Genomic DNA, 16,668 nt, shown 5'->3' with positions numbered 1-16,668 from the left:
TCTCACCACTTTATTATTCAACCATTGTGGGTGCATAATTGTCTGCTTCAGAGTTCAATAAAGCACTTCATGACAAATGTTTAAAAAAACCTTTTACGTGTATTCATTATAAAAGCAATTTGAGGTAATCAGAGTGCAGCATTTTGTTGAATCAGATGTGAAAACTTGCTGGTTTCACTATTGCCATTTACAAATACACATTTTAAATAAATAGCAAAATAATAATCCGTTGATTCCAAAAGCAATTATTATGACTAACACAGCAACAGAATAATTAAAAAAAATATGGCCAAAGTGGTGGAAGTGTATATGGTTATTAAGTGAATCTGCACTGTAGTGTAATAAAATTTAAATTCATTTCATAGCAGATTTCTTGATTACTAATGCGTCCAGAGCACTCAGGCTGTTTTGGAAATCCTTCCTTCTGATGTCAAATGCAGACTATTCTGTAATGAGGAGTAAAGATTTAGCATATGGCGCCATCTAACGGGAGATGGAGGAAACGTCATCCTCGTAAAAATGATGCTGTGTTAAATGACATAAGTTTATTTAAGTTTCACAAAAGATTTGGATAAAGCAAAAAAAAAAAAAAAAAAAAATATGTAAAAAAAATTAACAAATATTAATTGAATAATGTATGGTCTAAATCTTTTAAAAAATGTAATACCAAAGCACAGCTGCTGAGACAGGTTGAAGAAAACATGCAACCTGGAATCTGCTGACCTTTGCCATTTCTAACAGCCAGACAAAGACAGTTGAGAGGGAACCTTTATGCTTTACCACTTACTGATCATGCTCCACTGTTTGAGATGATTCATTGTCTAACAAGACAATAATCTAAATTCAAACCAAATAGTCCAGATAACCCAATTAATCTAAATAAGGAATGCCAAATATTAGTTCATCAATACGTACAAGTCGATACATGTTTTGTGCCCCACAATACTCTGAAGTAACTGACGTACAACAAATCTTTTTTTTTTTTAGCAAAATCTAAATTTTAGCTTAAATTTTATAGGGATCAATAAGGAAAAGTATATTTTTTTTAGGTCTGTACATTTTTCACTGTCATGGTCAATATTGGGGGAAGTTACTTTTAAAAATAATGCATTAAAATATTGTGTTACTCCATAAAAAAAGTAACTAATTGCATCACTTAGTTAATTTTTATGGAAAGTAATGTGTTATGCTATTTCTGCCTTACTTTTGTCACCCAAACCAGCCTTGCCTATTTGTTTTTAATAATAAAACCCCCAAAAGTTATATTTTTGGTGACTGTAAAGACCCTTTCACACCAAAAGTATATGTAAGATAAGCCTCAGGCTGAAGGAAGTGCTTCTGTCTCGCATTACTTGTAATAATTCTTTACCCCAAACACTGGTCTTTAGTTTTATTTAAAAAATGTAGTGTGGTATAAATCACTTTTTAAAAGTATTAATATAATCTCGCAAATAAAACATTTTAAGCGTATAACACTTAAAATAATAAATACTGTCAACAATAGATGTAGTGTAGATGCAGAACAGCATATCACAACAAAGTGAAAAACCAACACTACCAAGTGTTTCATAGATTGTAATGTATATTTTTATGTTTAAATTAGCTTTAGCCATTTCTTAAGTTAACTTGGGTGTCTAGATACAGAGAGACATTGGAAGAAAGCTGGGGGCAGAAGAAGCAGATGGGAAGGGGCGATTTAGGGCTTGGGGGGGCAGATGGGGTCCCTGGAAGGATGGCTGCCTATTTCCGCATGGTAATTATAACAACATCTGAGCTCTAAACATTTTTCCAAGAACTATTTCAAACATTCCATCTGTGCTAAATATACCCCCATCCTATCAATCCATTTATCCTCAGTCTGAACTGCTCATCATGAATGGAGTTAAAAATAGCTCCTTGTATCACACCTTCTGGTCAAAGAAATAATCGCTTTCCTGATTGGTTTGTATCCGTTTATTAAGTCAACAGGAATTCACAAGATGATAAGATTCCAATCAATCGTCTTCCTGGAAGATGGGTTGACATTTTTCGTCTTCATGGCAGAAAGGCCAACCAACTATGGATTGAATGTGTAATGATTCAGTAGTGGAAAAGGTTGACTGACAATCACTGTGTTTACAGAAATTCTTGCACTCAGCTCGCTCATAGCTTCTATACGCTTTCTGCTAAATAAATGTTGCTTGGATTTGTAAAGGTTACATTAGACTTGTGCTTCACTTGTTGTCTAACACTTCTATTGGTGTTAGACAACATGTTTCAGGACCTACTCATTGTCGAAATCATACTCTAGATTTAATACTGTCACATGGAATTGATGTTGATAGTGTTGAAATTATTCAGCCAAGTGATGATATCTCAGATCATTATTTAGTTCTGTGTAAACTTCATATAGCCAAAATTGTAAATTCTACTTCTTGTTACAAGTATCGAAGAACCATCACTTCTACCACAAAAGACTGCTTTTTAAGTTATCTTCCTGATGTATCCGAATTCCTTAGCATATCCAAAACCTCAGAACAACTTGATGATGTAACAGAAACTATGGACTCTCTCTTTTCTAGCACTTTAAATACAGTTGCTCCTTTACGCTTAAGGAAGGTTAAGGAAAACAGTTTGACACCATGGTATAATGAGCATACTCGCACCCTAAAGAGAGCAGCCCTAAAAATGGAGCGCAGCTGGAGGAAAACAAAACTAGAGGTATTTCGTATTGCTTGGCGGGAAAGTAGCATATCCTATAGAAAAGCATTAAAAACTGCTAGATCTGATTACTTTTCTTCTCTTTTAGAAGAAAACAAACATAACCCCAGGTATTTATTCAATACAGTGGCTAAATTAACGAAAAATAAAGCCTCAACAAGTGTTGACATTTCCCAACACCACAACAGTAATGACTTTATGAACTACTTTACTTCTAAAATCGATACTATTAGAGATAAAATTGCAACCATTCAGCCGTCAGCTACCGTATCATATCAGACAGTGCACTATAGACCCCCTGAGGAACAGTTCCACTCATTCTCTACTATAGGAGAGGAAGAATTGTATAAACTTGTTAAATCATCTAAACCAACAACATGTATGTTAGACCCTATACCATCTAAGCTCCTAAAAGAGGTGCTTCCAGAAGTCATAGGTCCTCTTCTGACTATTATTAATTCCTCATTGTCATTAGGATATGTCCCCAAAACCTTCAAACTGGCTGTTATTAAGCCTCTCATAAAAAAGCCACAACTTGACCCCAGAGAACTTGTTAATTATAGACCAATCTCGAATCTCCCTTTTCTGTCCAAGATACTAGAAAAGGTGGTATCCTCACAATTATATTCCTTCTTAGAGAATAATGGTATATGTGAGGATTTCCAGTCAGGATTTAGACCGTATCATAGTACTGAGACTGTTCTCCTTAGAGTTACAAATGATCTGCTCTTATCATCTGATCGTGGGTGTATCTCTCTATTAGTTTTATTGGATCTTAGTGCTGCGTTTGACACAATTGACCACAACATTCTTTTGCATAGACTTGAACACTTTGTTGGCATCAGTGGAAGTGCATTAGCATGGTTTAAATCGTACTTATATGACCGCCATCAGTTCGTAGCAGTGAATGAAGATGTATCATATAGATTACAAGTGCAGTATGGAGTACCTCAAGGCTCAGTACTAGGGCCGCTACTCTTCACGCTTTATATGTTACCCTTGGGAGATATCATCAGGAAACATGGTGTTAGTTTTCACTGTTATGCTGATGATACGCAGCTCTATATTTCCTCGCAGCCTGGTGAAACACACCAATTTGAAAAACTAATGGAATGCATAGTCGATATAAAAAATTGGATGACGAGTAATTTCTTACTGCTAAATTCAGAAAAAACAGAGGTGTTAATCATAGGGCCTAAAAACTCTGCTTATAATAAACTAGAACACTGTCTAAGACTTGATGGTTGCTCTGTCAATTCTTCGTCATCAGTTAGGAACCTAGGTGTGCTACTTGATCGCAATCTTTCCTTAGAAAGCCACGTTTCTAGCATTTGTAAAACTGCATTTTTCCATCTCAAAAATATATCTAAATTACGGCCTATGCTCTCAATGTCAAATGCAGAAATGTTAATCCATGCATTTATGACTTCAAGGTTAGACTATTGTAATGCTTTATTGGGTGGTTGTTCTGCACGCTTGGTAAACAAACTACAGCTAGTCCAAAATGCAGCAGCAAGAGTTCTTACTAGAACCAGGAAGTATGACCATATTAGCCCGGTCCTGTCCACACTGCACTGGCTCCCTATCAAACATCGTATAGATTTTAAAATATTGCTTATTACTTATAAAGCCCTGAATGGTTTAGCACCTCAGTATTTGAATGAGCTCCTTTTACATTATACTCCTCTACGTCCACTACGTTCTCAAAACTCAGGCAATTTGATAATACCTAGAATATCAAAATCAACTGCGGGCGGCAGATCCTTTTCCTATTTGGCGCCTAAACTCTGGAATAACCTACCTAACATTGTTCGGGAGGCAGACACACTCTTGCAGTTTAAATCTAGATTAAAGACCCATCTCTTTAACCTGGCATACACATAACTTACTAATATGCTTTTAATATCCAAATCCGTTAAAGGATTTTTAGGCTGCATTAATTAGGTAAACCGGAACCGGAAACACTTCACATAACACCGTACTTTCTACATCATTAGAAGAATGGCATCTACGCTAACATTTGTCTGTTTCTCTCTTGTTCCGAGGACACCGTGGCCACGAGATCCAGTCTGTGTCCAGATCAGAGGGTCACTGCAGTCACCCGGATCCAGTACGTATCCAGACCAGATGGTGGATCAGCACCTAGAAAGGACCTCTACTGCCCTGAAAGACAGCGGAGACCAGGACAACTAGAGCCCCAGATACAGATCCCCTGTAAAGACCTTGTCTCAGAGGAGCACCAGGACAAGACCACAGGAAACGGGTGATTCTTCTGCACAATCTGACTTTGCTGCAGCCTGGAATTGAACTACTGGTTTTCGTCTGGTCAGAGGAGAACTGACCCCCCAACTGAGCCTGGTTTCTCCCAAGGTTTTTTTCTCCATTCTGTCACCGATGGAGTTTCGGTTCCTTGCCGCTGTCGCCTCTGGCTTGCTTAGTTGGGGTCACTTCATCTACAGCGATATCATTGACTTGATTGCAAATAAAAGCAGACACTATTTCAACTGAACAGAGATGACATAACTGAATTCAATGATGAACTGCCTTTAACTATCATTTTGCATTATTGAGACACTGTTTTCCAAATGAATGTTGTTCAGTGCTTTGACGCAATGTATTTTGTTTAAAGCACTATATAAATAAAGGTGATTGATTGATTGATTGATTGTGCAGTACCATTGGGCTACAATTGTTTTGTTGGTTTTATGCGACAATTGCAAAGCTATAAAATTAGCAGACCTCTTGTCATAAAAAATGCCACCACAAAAAAAAAAAGAAAAAAAAGGTAAAAACATAAAAGAAAAGAAGTGAGTTATAAATCACTCGGGCCAATTCCAGACATCACAATAATCCATTAACCAGAGCATCATGTTAAGGCTATGATTTAAAAGTGCTGGTGTTAATTAGGTTTTGCTTATATGATGGAGAGCCTGTCATCTACTACGGTGAGCCAGAGTCAGAATACTGATAAGAGGGTCCGAGGTAAATGATAATGTTTAACTTCTAAGCAGGACTAGGGTCATTTTAATGCCACCGCTACCAAGAATTTGCAGCCGTGCGAAAAAATCAGACAGCTTTCTTGATGTGTCCCATTATGTGTTAAAAGGTCCAGAGACACGTATGACTCAATTGGGCACGTCACTAATCGACTAGGCACGGATTTAAATTAGTATCCCTGGAATCAAAAAAGTAGATGACTGTGACACATACACACACAAACATAATTTATCATCAAAGAAGAAGACCTTGCACTACTTAGATGGACCTTACACAAATTAATTAAATTTGCTCATAATCAATAAACCCTTTCTTTACAGTAAAATAGCAATTAGTCTAACCAGTTATACACCTTTATTTTCCTGTCATGCCTGTGGTTGCAGGTAAATCTCACATGCTATAGTGTTGATCAATCCTCATAGGTTTTAATAAATTGTTTACATATGCAAGGGCTGTGGCAATGTGTTTCTAAGCATCTCAATAGGAATGACAGAAAGAAATGTTACAGACAAGACACTTGTGTATTGGATATGATCTCAGTTTTTTTGCATTTTCCTACTTTTCCTTCATTATTTCTTTCTAGGAAATCTGCAATGCTAATTATACGGTTTAATCTTGTAGCAGATAAATCACTCCTGGTATTTTCACTCTTGTCAGTTTGAGGCAGGAAAAGGAGGCATTTCAGACATTATCTATGGTAGAAGATCATTTTGTGCATACTTTCATCAAATAATCTCTCATGTCAAAATATTCAGCAGATCAAAAATATGCAGTTAATTTTTAAAACTGGTAGTTTTTACTAAGGCAAACTTTGCACAACAATTAAAATTTGTTGAACATTTACTCACTCTCAGGCCATCCAAGATGTAGATGAGTTTTTTTCTTCATCAGAGCAGATTTGTAGAAATTACATCACTTGCTCACCAGTGGATCCTCTGCAGTGAATGGGTGCCGTCAGAATGAGAGCCCAAACAGCTGGCAAAGACATCACAATAATCCACAAGTAATCCACACATCTCCAAACCATCAGTTAACATCTTGCGAAGAGAAAAGATGTGTGTTTGTAAAAAACAAATCCATTAGTGAGACATTTCAAACCTTTGCTTGAGATTAATATTGCAGTGAAAACGTCTTGTCTGAATCAGAAAAGAAGTATGCATACAGCAGGTACCATTTACAACGAAAATGGCTAAAACCATTGAGTGAGTGGACAACATGGGATAGACTTTTTCCACCAGAGGAAGGACTATTATGGAGAATGTACTTGTATTTTGGCCAGAGACTATGGATTAAACTTAAAACACCTTAATGATTTAATGGATTTGTTTCTTACACGAATCATTTTACTTTACACAGCATTAATTGATGGAATGCAGTTATGTGGATTATTGTGTTGTTTTTATCATCTGTTTGTACTCTCATTCTGACGGCACCCATTCACTGCAGAGGATCCATTGGTGAGCAAGTGATGTAATGCTAAATGGTCCCAAATCTATTCTGATGAAGAAACAAACTCAACTACATCTTAAATGGCCTGAGGGTGGGTAAATTGCTACAGCAAATTTCTATATTTGAGTGAACTATTCTTTTAAAACTATAATCAATAATAAGGAAGAACTCTATAGTGTTTTGTAGACTGAGAAGGAGCCTGCCGTTCCTGTTGGATTGATTTTGAGTTGCCCTTGCACTCCTATGAGGTGCATATATTACTTACCGCATTTTTGCACCTAACTGGTCATTTGATATGAATTATGAAGATACTCATTAGAGGGCAACCTGCTCCACATAGCTTTACCTATTTTTTTTTAGCTTTTTTTTTTTTTTAGCTTTTTTAGAAGAGTGGTATGCCTGGAAACTTCATCTCAAGGTGAGTTTTTCAAAGGTAACCTACTGTATGTATAAAACTTTTTCATTAGCAAAAACGACTGCATGCACCTTTAAGAGAGCAAAGCGCGTGACGCCCCTCTGAAATGTCTCGGTAAACTTGGGAAAGGACTTTTCTCATTACCTCGAGGGATTGAGATGGCCATGCTGACGGGCTGCATATATAAAGGAGAACAGCTTGAACATGCTTATGCTCAACTGTGGAAGCAAAGCGCGCGGACCTGTGGCATTTAATTGCAACCTTTACGCAAAGGCGCTCTTCTGGACTTTCCTCCTCAATTGGATTGGTTTACTAGAAAATAAATATTTCTAAAATTAAAAATAAATAAATAATAAGTAAACGTATGCAACACACATAAATGTTACACTTACTTATGTGTGTGTGTTTGTTTGAATTAATATAATTATTTTTGCAGTACGCACATTCTAAAAACACCTGTCTTGGATTTTCAAGAAGCGCCCTAATGATGATTTGAAGAATTTTTCCTGATCTTTTTCATCCCAATGCCCGCCCTAATCGCTGTCATGGAATCGATGGGGTCTTCGGTCACCGAGTCTACCGACATCACCACACCGGAGGATCCGTTCTCGGGTCCCCTCAAGTCTGTTGCGCCCTGGAATTACACTTTCCTCGCCTGTCTGATGTTCATAGTGACTTCACTGTCTATAACAGAGAACTTCACCGTTATGCTTGTGACGTTTAGATTCAAACAGTTAAGGAAACCGCTGAATTACATCATTGTTAATTTATCTGTTGCTGATTTTCTAGTTTCGCTTACAGGAGGCACTATAAGTTTTCTAACTAATGCACGAGGTTACTTCTTCCTGGGCGTCTGGGCGTGTGTGCTGGAGGGATTCGCTGTCACTTTTTTCGGTGAGTTATTAGGCAGTATAACTATACCAAGACGTGTAACATTTATTACTTTAAACTAAATATCACATGTTAAGTTAATAATAAAATGTATAGTGTTTCTTTATTAGTACTCACTGTTTTGCTACCAGCCACTCCCTTGACAATTCTATTGTTATTGGTAACAAATTGCACATTTTACCATTCTTTTTTGTTGTGGTATGTATTCCACTTGTTGCTGGTGTATTTTATAGTTGTATTCGTTAAAAATTAGTTTTATTTCTTATTTACCAGTAATTATACCTCTATATTTCTTAGTTACATTCAATATGTCACCAGTACTTGTTTATTGACTAGTAACAAAGGAAAAATTTGTAAAAAAAAAAAAAAAAAAAAAAAAAAACTAATATTTATAATATTAAAAAAAATTTTTTTTGGCTGAATATTTCTAATTTATTTATTTTTTCTACAAATATAATGGTTACAATTTGGTGACTATAGTAAAACAATGGTAAATTTCTGGTAACAATAGTTATTGTAGTAGACCAATTATATAAATAAATATATCATATATTATATATTATATATAATATATATATATATTTATATATATATATATATATATATATATATATATATATATATATATATATATATATATATATATATATATATATAAATACATTAGATAAATATAGAAATAAATTTCAATCTATTTTCATCCATCCGTTCATTTTTCAAACAACAGGGTTTTAGTTTTACTGGATCCAATCCCAGCATTTTAGGCCATAGGCAGGGAGACACCCTGGACAGATGGCCAGTGGTAAATTGTCATAAGTATAGTATGCAATTCAATTTGAATAATTAAAAAGTAATTAAAGAGTACTAGTAACCTAATGAAGATACTATTTAGTTTTACTGATGAATGTTAAAACAAAGCCCTGATTACAAGCATATTGTCTTTGTTTTACTAATCAGCCCATTTCTTCTGTTGCTTTGCTAAATTATAATTATGGCATAACAAGTAGAAATTCTGAAATGCAATATCATACTTGTGAGATATAAAGTTGAAATTATGACTAAAGTCAACTTTTCATCTCATCATTAAGATGTTTTATCTTCACCAGAGCATGATTCTTTTTTTTCTCAAGTGGCTTCCATATGCAATATGCAAAGTAATGATGGTGTACTTTCTTGGTTTCTAGGGATTGTGGCTCTGTGGTCTTTAGCAATCTTGGCATTTGAGCGTTATTTTGTGATCTGTCGTCCTCTGAAAAATGTCCGGCTGGGAGTCAAGCATGCAGCTTTGGGTCTTATTTTCGTTTGGACCTTCTCCTTCATCTGTACCATCCCACCAGTTTTTGGCTGGAACAGTTATACAGTCAGCAAAATTGGTACCACCTGTGAACCCAACTGGTGAGCTCAAAATACTCTTTCGCTTAATCTGCCTACCTTCATGTCTTCATTCACTCTCTCTGTTTACCTATTATTTGTTCCTCTCTCGCTCACAATCTTTTAATCTCTGTCTCTGTTTGTCTGTCATGGACATGTATGAAGAGAGCAACATCCACAATATGACGTTATTGATGAATACTAATGTGCCTTGCACATGTTTCTTAAAGTGGCATCATTTGGAATCAGACATGGAGTTAAAGTCAAGGCTCCTTTCTGTGTGTTATGTTGTGACAGAAAAAAGGAAACCACTTATAAACCCAAGGCTGATGCCATGCAGCCATCAGTTGAAAAATTGCTTTCAAGAGACTGGTACAAAATATTTGTGCCTGTGGCTATGGTTTGGCCTTGGCCTTGGAACGCAAACAGTGCACAAACAATTGAATAGGGAATGCACACTGACACAGAGAAGACCAAGGATGGGGAATATATTTACTGTTGTGGTGCATAGTTGCATCCATGTTGATGTTCAATAGAGTAGTTTCTGCAGGTGAGAACTCTGACAGCTAAACAGTTAATGTAAGTTGGTAAATTTTGGTTTCTGTTCACTCTTAGTGATCCAGATTTTGACACTGCCTTGAGCTTGCAGGTGCTTATTACTCAGTTATGTTGCAATGCTTGTTTGGACCAAACAAAGCACTTCACTAAGCATATCATGCAATTGTAAAACATGCACATATGCTCTTAATTTTAAAGATTTGTGAACAACTTATTATTATCCACACTAATTGTTTTGCTCAGATGGTGTGTTCAAGTCCTCCTGGGAAGTTTGTATTTATTAGTTGGGAAGTCGTAATTTTTGAAGTCAAGTGCATTCAAGTCACTTTAGTCAGAGGAAGATTGTCATGTACCTAAAAATGTTTTTCACTTCTAATGCAACTTCGTGGTGCAATTCATGTGCATTCAACTCGTAAATATGATCTTTTTCTGACATGACTTGAACACACCAAATGTACCTGTTAGATGACATATAGGAAAAATCTAAAGGTCTAGAGGTCTAAAGTCTCTGTTTTTTTTAAGGTACTCAACTGATTACTACGACCACACCTACATCATCACCTTTTTCGTTACGTGTTTTATAGTTCCTCTTGGTGTTATCATTATCTCCTATGGCAAACTTATGCAGAAACTCAGAAAGGTTGGTAATATACTCTTATGTTGATTTTCACATTTGTGTTGTTTTATAAGATATATAAATTCAAGTAAATAATTAAATGACTAAAGAGGGGGAATAACTTGTTAACACTTTACAATAAGGTTTCCATTTGTTAACATTCAGTAATTAACATAATCTAACAATGAAACATTTTTCCAATTGTTCCAACATTTACTAATACATTTTTAAGTATTTTAAGTCCATTAAGGTTATTTAATGGACCTGTGCTAACATGGACTTGCAGTGGACAGTATTGTTATTAACTAACTATAACAAAGAGGAATAAATACCTTTAACAATATATTATTCATTGTTAGTTTATGTGAGTTAATACATTAAATATAGTTAAAAATGTACAGTATTACCAAAAACTGAATAGAACTGGCTAAACAACAAAGAAGCTTTTGAGGTTCTGTCTGGTGTACCTAATGTACATTAACATTTGATGTTAACTTACTCTTGGAATGCATTTAACCTTAGAACTCTAATTTGTTTAATAGGTGTCGAACACTCATGGAAGGCTGGGTAATGCGCGTAAGCCTGACCGAGAGGTGGTGAGGATGGTCATTGTTATGATAGTTGCATACATGGTTGGATGGACACCATATGCAGCATTCTCAATTACTGTCACAGCCTGTCCCACAATCCATATTGATCCTCGCCTGGGCTCAATACCGGCCTTCTTCTCAAAGACTGCAGCTGTGTACAATCCCATCATCTATGTCTTCATGAATAAGCAGGTACGTCTTTACTGTTTGTTGTCCTTATCTGGCATTTTCGGATCACATACACATTTTATTAAAAAAGTTTAGGCTGCCATGCTGAGAAAAAAATCGTTATATATTAAGAATCAATTTGTAGTGTTTTTATGTTTTTATGTGATCAATCAATAAAAGACAGAAAGCAACAAGTACCAGAGACAATAAATCTGACATGACATATATAGCGTACAAAATTAAACAACAAACCTAAACACATAAGTATTATTATTACTTTTTTAAATAAAATGTGAATAGAAAATATTTATAAAAAACATATTTTTTCTTTTTCTTTTTGTAGTAAACATCATTCAGTAATTATTGCACCATGGGAAATGGTTATTTTAGCTGTCTTGTCAGAATTGACTGTGCTTTCCTAGAAAAGCCATCGCGTGAGCAGGTGGTGTGAACTTCTACACTTTTTTTCTTGCATCATATGTCAGCGACAAATCACAGACATCTGATGCTCTTTACTCTGACAGTTTTGGTTGAGGAGATTCCATTTTTCTTAGTTGAAAGGTGTGTTATGTATTCAAAGTTAATGTTAAAATTCACATTGGTATTATGCTCCATATTTTCCCATTGAAAACTGTTGTACATCTCTTGAGTTATAAACCGTTCTCAGGAAATGTCCGGGTTCCTATAGCATTCCTAAGGTCTTAGGTCCTACATTTCAATTGCTTTGTTGTCCGGGGTAAACAATGGTTTGAACCTCTGACTATTTTCATTTTTAAAGATGTTCTGTATTCTCAGAGGAGTGAGTGATACAGTTGGCACAGTTGCTCCATGATATCTTTTTTTTTGTTTGTTTATTTGTTTTTTACATATACACTAAGCTTGTAGAGGGCAATTTCTTCTCAGTGTCCCTGTAGTGTGCCGTTTGATGTAAAGGGCGAAGCAGTGATCTTTTGTAGTCATATGACTCTGATGACCACCCCTAGGATGTGGGTCCCAGGTGGTTTGGAGCGGAGGCTGTTGGACCCCTTGAGCTGTGCACATCTTCCAGAACTAACCCAATTCCTTCCCAGCTGTTCCCAGAATAAATTCAGGTCAAGGGTCACTGGGTTGCAAATTTCTCTGATGTGAGAGAGAGAGACAGACTACATTATGGAGACATGAGAACAAACATTCAAGAGAGAGAATAGTGATGGTTTATATAGCATCAGTAATGCTGCATTGTGTTTGTTTGGATATCGCAAGAGCTCTTGAGCATATGGAGAATCCTACGAAAATTGAACATATAGCATATAGGCTATGTATAAAGGCATGTTTTTTATTGAAGTTTGCTGTGATTTGGTGTATTCAATAAGAATGCAAAGTTGATATGGCTAGATTTTATTGTTGTCATTTTCAGTTGTCCTGGTATAATATCAAATATAATGCTCAGTTTCAAGTGTTAGTTATTATGCATAAGGTAACATGAATTAACAATAAACAATATTTTTTTCATGTTTTTTTACATTTACTGCTTGTGTTATTCTGTGTATGTGTACCGACCATAGTGTTTCTCTGCATTACAAATTTGACCAAGAGAGTAGCTGGTATTATAATTACCCATGGTACCTCATTTTCATCCAGTCCAACCAAAACCTTGAGGAAATGAATATATTTCCTTCTCATGACCTTATCTGCTTTAATTAAGGTCAAAATGTCCTTGTTTTTACATAGAATACATCTTGCTTAATGACCTTTTCCTCGTTTCAATGCAGAAGTTGTGCAAAGGTCTAACTGCTGAAAACAAATCTCTACATGATGGCACAGAGACTGGAAATATTAATCAAAGCGTCTTGAGTTCATAACAAGCATAATTAATAGCATAATTAAAATGACGCCTTTTATTTGTATGTGTGTGTGTGATTCGTTTGATATGGAGAGACCATGATCCTTATTTACATTGAATCCAACACTCTTTCTCTCAGTTCAGGAAGTGTCTGATGCAGATGTTTAAAGGAAATGTCGCCAATCTGGACTCCACCAATCTGAACCAGACATCAGACAAAGGGGCCATCACTGCCACAGCAGAGAGTCACCTTGGAGAGATGTCCACCATTGCAGCTCGTGTGCCCATGTCCATGTGCAACATGGAGAAGAGTGAGGATGAAGAGGAAGAGTCGGGGGATGAAGGCCCAAAGCAGCTCCCTTTATCGGATAGTCAAGTGTGTCCTTTGTAGAGAAGGACTAGTCTGTCTGTATAAATGTATACCTTAAATCTAACCTGTTGTCTAACTAAAGCATAAATCCTACAGTCGTTACCTCTATTGAAATGCATATGTTAGAGTGTATTGTTTGTGTTTTCACATGTTCCTTCTTTGTTGTTCGTATTTCTTTATGCTGTGGCGATCTGCAGTCTTGGCGTACTGTGTACTTGTCGGTATAGCGATATTACCTTACATAAACATGAAGGAGGCAGGCAATACATTTCCATACAGTCCTCTGAACGAACGCTATTTGTTTTTCTGATCTATCTCCTCTCACTATGGTATATTGCTGATTGCACACTAGTACAAGTGGGGATGTTTTGTTTGTTTGTTTTAATGGAAATTGAAATGAAAGACCATAATATTGTATATCATAATATATCTCTTTCAGTTCATAATACTGACTATCATTTTATAATCATTAATAGTCTACTTAAAAAAGTTATTTGTTCAAAAACCAAAGGAGAAAGTGATCATTCATGGTTAAGCTAAATCAAAGTTCAAAATACTGTTCTTGAAAGTATGAAATAATCACTCAGCTTGTGATGTTTGCTTCTCCCCCAGTGTCTTCGGGTTGGACCGCTGTTTTAAAACAGACATTGATGAGCTGCTCTGTATCACAGACTCTAAACCTGACCAAAGACGGTGATTCTAGTGCTTGTTTACATAGAAAAACTAATTTAACATAAAAGCTTATCTACACATTTCAGCACAAACTGCTGTTTGGTACCGTAACAGTTCATTAAGTGAACTAACGGGTCAGACAGGTTTGGCAGGGTATCTGCTTTGCAATATAGTAATAAACCATGCAATAAACATCCACATCTGGCAGTTCAGTTTCTTGTCTATTGTTGTATTTGCAGTCTTGTTTTGAAAGGTTTAATGAAGCAAGAGTGTTTATCAAATTGTATTTATTTAGTAGCCTATGTACACATTTGTATATGATTGCTTGTGAGATTGAATGTCTTATTAGGCCATAATGTTCGTTGTTTGCTCACAATTTCTGTCCAAACTGAATACTGATATTGATGTTTGTCTGTGGCATGCCAAGTAATGTTTTACTGATGTATTGTTTTTCAATGTCTTGGAGTCATTTAGATTTGGTGTCTTATTTCAATGAACATGTTTTTTTTTTATTATTATTAATTTTTAAAACATGTCAATGTTGTAAAACCCTAATAAAACAACCTGCAATAACTTACCAGAGTGGTCACTTCTTATTATAATGCAACACAGAGGTATATATATATATATATATATATTTATTAATGTGGCAAATCAAATGTGTTCATTCATATTTTTATAACACAGAGAACCTGAAATAACACAGAATCTTTGAGATGAGTGTTGAGTGCTGTAGGTTCCCTTAAGCTCAGAAGCTCTTTCATCATCAGACTGGTAAATGAAAACATCTGAATTCAATTTCTCCTGGCCATGGTTTGTTATCACCCTGGGTAGTGAGAGTAACCAGGTGTCAGAGCACAGAAGATTTATCAACAGAGGGCCACCATGCTTGTTCTCACTCATGAAGTAAAAAGACAGAGGAGGTGAAGAAATTTGGCCCGGAATCTTAAAGGAACAGATTAATGCTGAAACCGTACCCTCAGACCATCAAATATGTTTAGCATTACATCACTTCTGCAGTGAATGGGTGCCGTCAGAATGAGAGTCCAGACAGCTGATAAAAGCATCACAATGATCCACAATCCACACTGCTCCAGTCCATTACAGTCCATTATTAACTTCTTCTGAAATGGAAAGCTGCATGTTTGTAATAAACAACTCCATAATTTTAATGACAAACTGTCACTTCTGGCCAAAAGTCCAGTCTATAATCCATAATAACACTTCCTTAAGTAAAAAATTCCATCCCCTTTTGTCCTATCGCATCAAATCCACCTTAGCTGTTCAGCACTGTTTTGGACTGTTTGACCCATGGATATTTCTCCCCTGATTCAGACGAGACAACTTTTTCACTGGAGAAAGCAATGATTAGAGGACTCATATTTAGGCAGAAGCAACAGTTTGAAGTTAATAATACCTTAATAATGGATTTGTTAATAATGTGGATTTGAGTCATGGAAATTATTTGTGGATTATTGTAATGTTTTTATCAGCTGTTTGAACCTCAGCTGTTCTGATGGCACCCATTTACTACAGAGGATCCTCTGCTGTAATGCTAAATATTTTTAAAATCTGTTTCAAGATCATACACATATTGGACGGCCTGAGGCTGATTAAATTTCTAGCAGATTTTGGGTGAACCATTCCTGTACATCCTATGTAACCTATATCAGCAACAAAGACAACAATGTTTTCTTCAAACTCAGAGCTTATGGTAAAATAAGGAAGGTGGTTTATTAATAGATTTGAATTAAGATAAACATATTCATTAAATGTATTTCATCCTTGAAGTTTTCTAATTCAATGGATATTACATCATACAGCAGATGAAAGTGGGCATGAACAAAGACGTCTTCTGAACAAAGGTACCTTTCCCCTAAAGCATTAGCAGACATTCCAAGGCATTCGACTGGACTTATGAATTTCAAATATTATTCCTAGTATGTCACACAATTCTGTGTGATCATTGACAATTACAAAGACCTCAAGATTAAAGTAGATGGGTTTAAAAGATGACATTTTTGCAGTGCTTTTGAGCCCTTGATGTGT

General features: G+C 35.8%; 1 protein-coding gene across 1 annotated transcript; it reads left to right on the top strand.

Moving 5' to 3' along the window:
• Positions 1-7,690: 7,690 nt before the first annotated feature.
• Positions 7,691-15,077, top strand: valopb (vertebrate ancient long opsin b). Its single transcript, XM_026277637.1, has 5 exons — positions 7,691-8,455; positions 9,637-9,847; positions 10,904-11,021; positions 11,540-11,779; positions 13,717-15,077. Exons 1-5 carry the CDS (start codon positions 8,086-8,088, stop codon positions 13,966-13,968), a joined length of 1,191 nt encoding a protein of 396 aa, XP_026133422.1. The 5' UTR covers positions 7,691-8,085; the 3' UTR covers positions 13,969-15,077.
• The last annotated feature ends 1,591 nt before the right edge of the window (positions 15,078-16,668 follow it).

The sequence above is a fragment of the Carassius auratus genome, chromosome 12 (assembly GCF_003368295.1).
Source record: "Carassius auratus strain Wakin chromosome 12, ASM336829v1, whole genome shotgun sequence".
NCBI lineage: Eukaryota > Metazoa > Chordata > Actinopteri > Cypriniformes > Cyprinidae > Carassius > Carassius auratus.
Note: the sequence above shows the minus strand (reverse complement) of the source record. Positions and strands in the feature narration are given on the sequence as shown.

Bases quoted from the DNA above. Each gene is read 5' to 3' on its own strand.
- valopb (XM_026277637.1), top strand. From the start codon at position 8,086: ATGCCCGCCCTAATCGCTGTCATGGAATCGATGGGGTCTTCGGTCACC. The intron at 11,022-11,539 runs GTTGGTAATATA...TTTGTTTAATAG, and splicing joins TTATGCAGAAACTCAGAAAG to GTGTCGAACACTCATGGAAG. The intron at 11,780-13,716 runs GTACGTCTTTAC...TCTTTCTCTCAG, and splicing joins ATGTCTTCATGAATAAGCAG to TTCAGGAAGTGTCTGATGCA.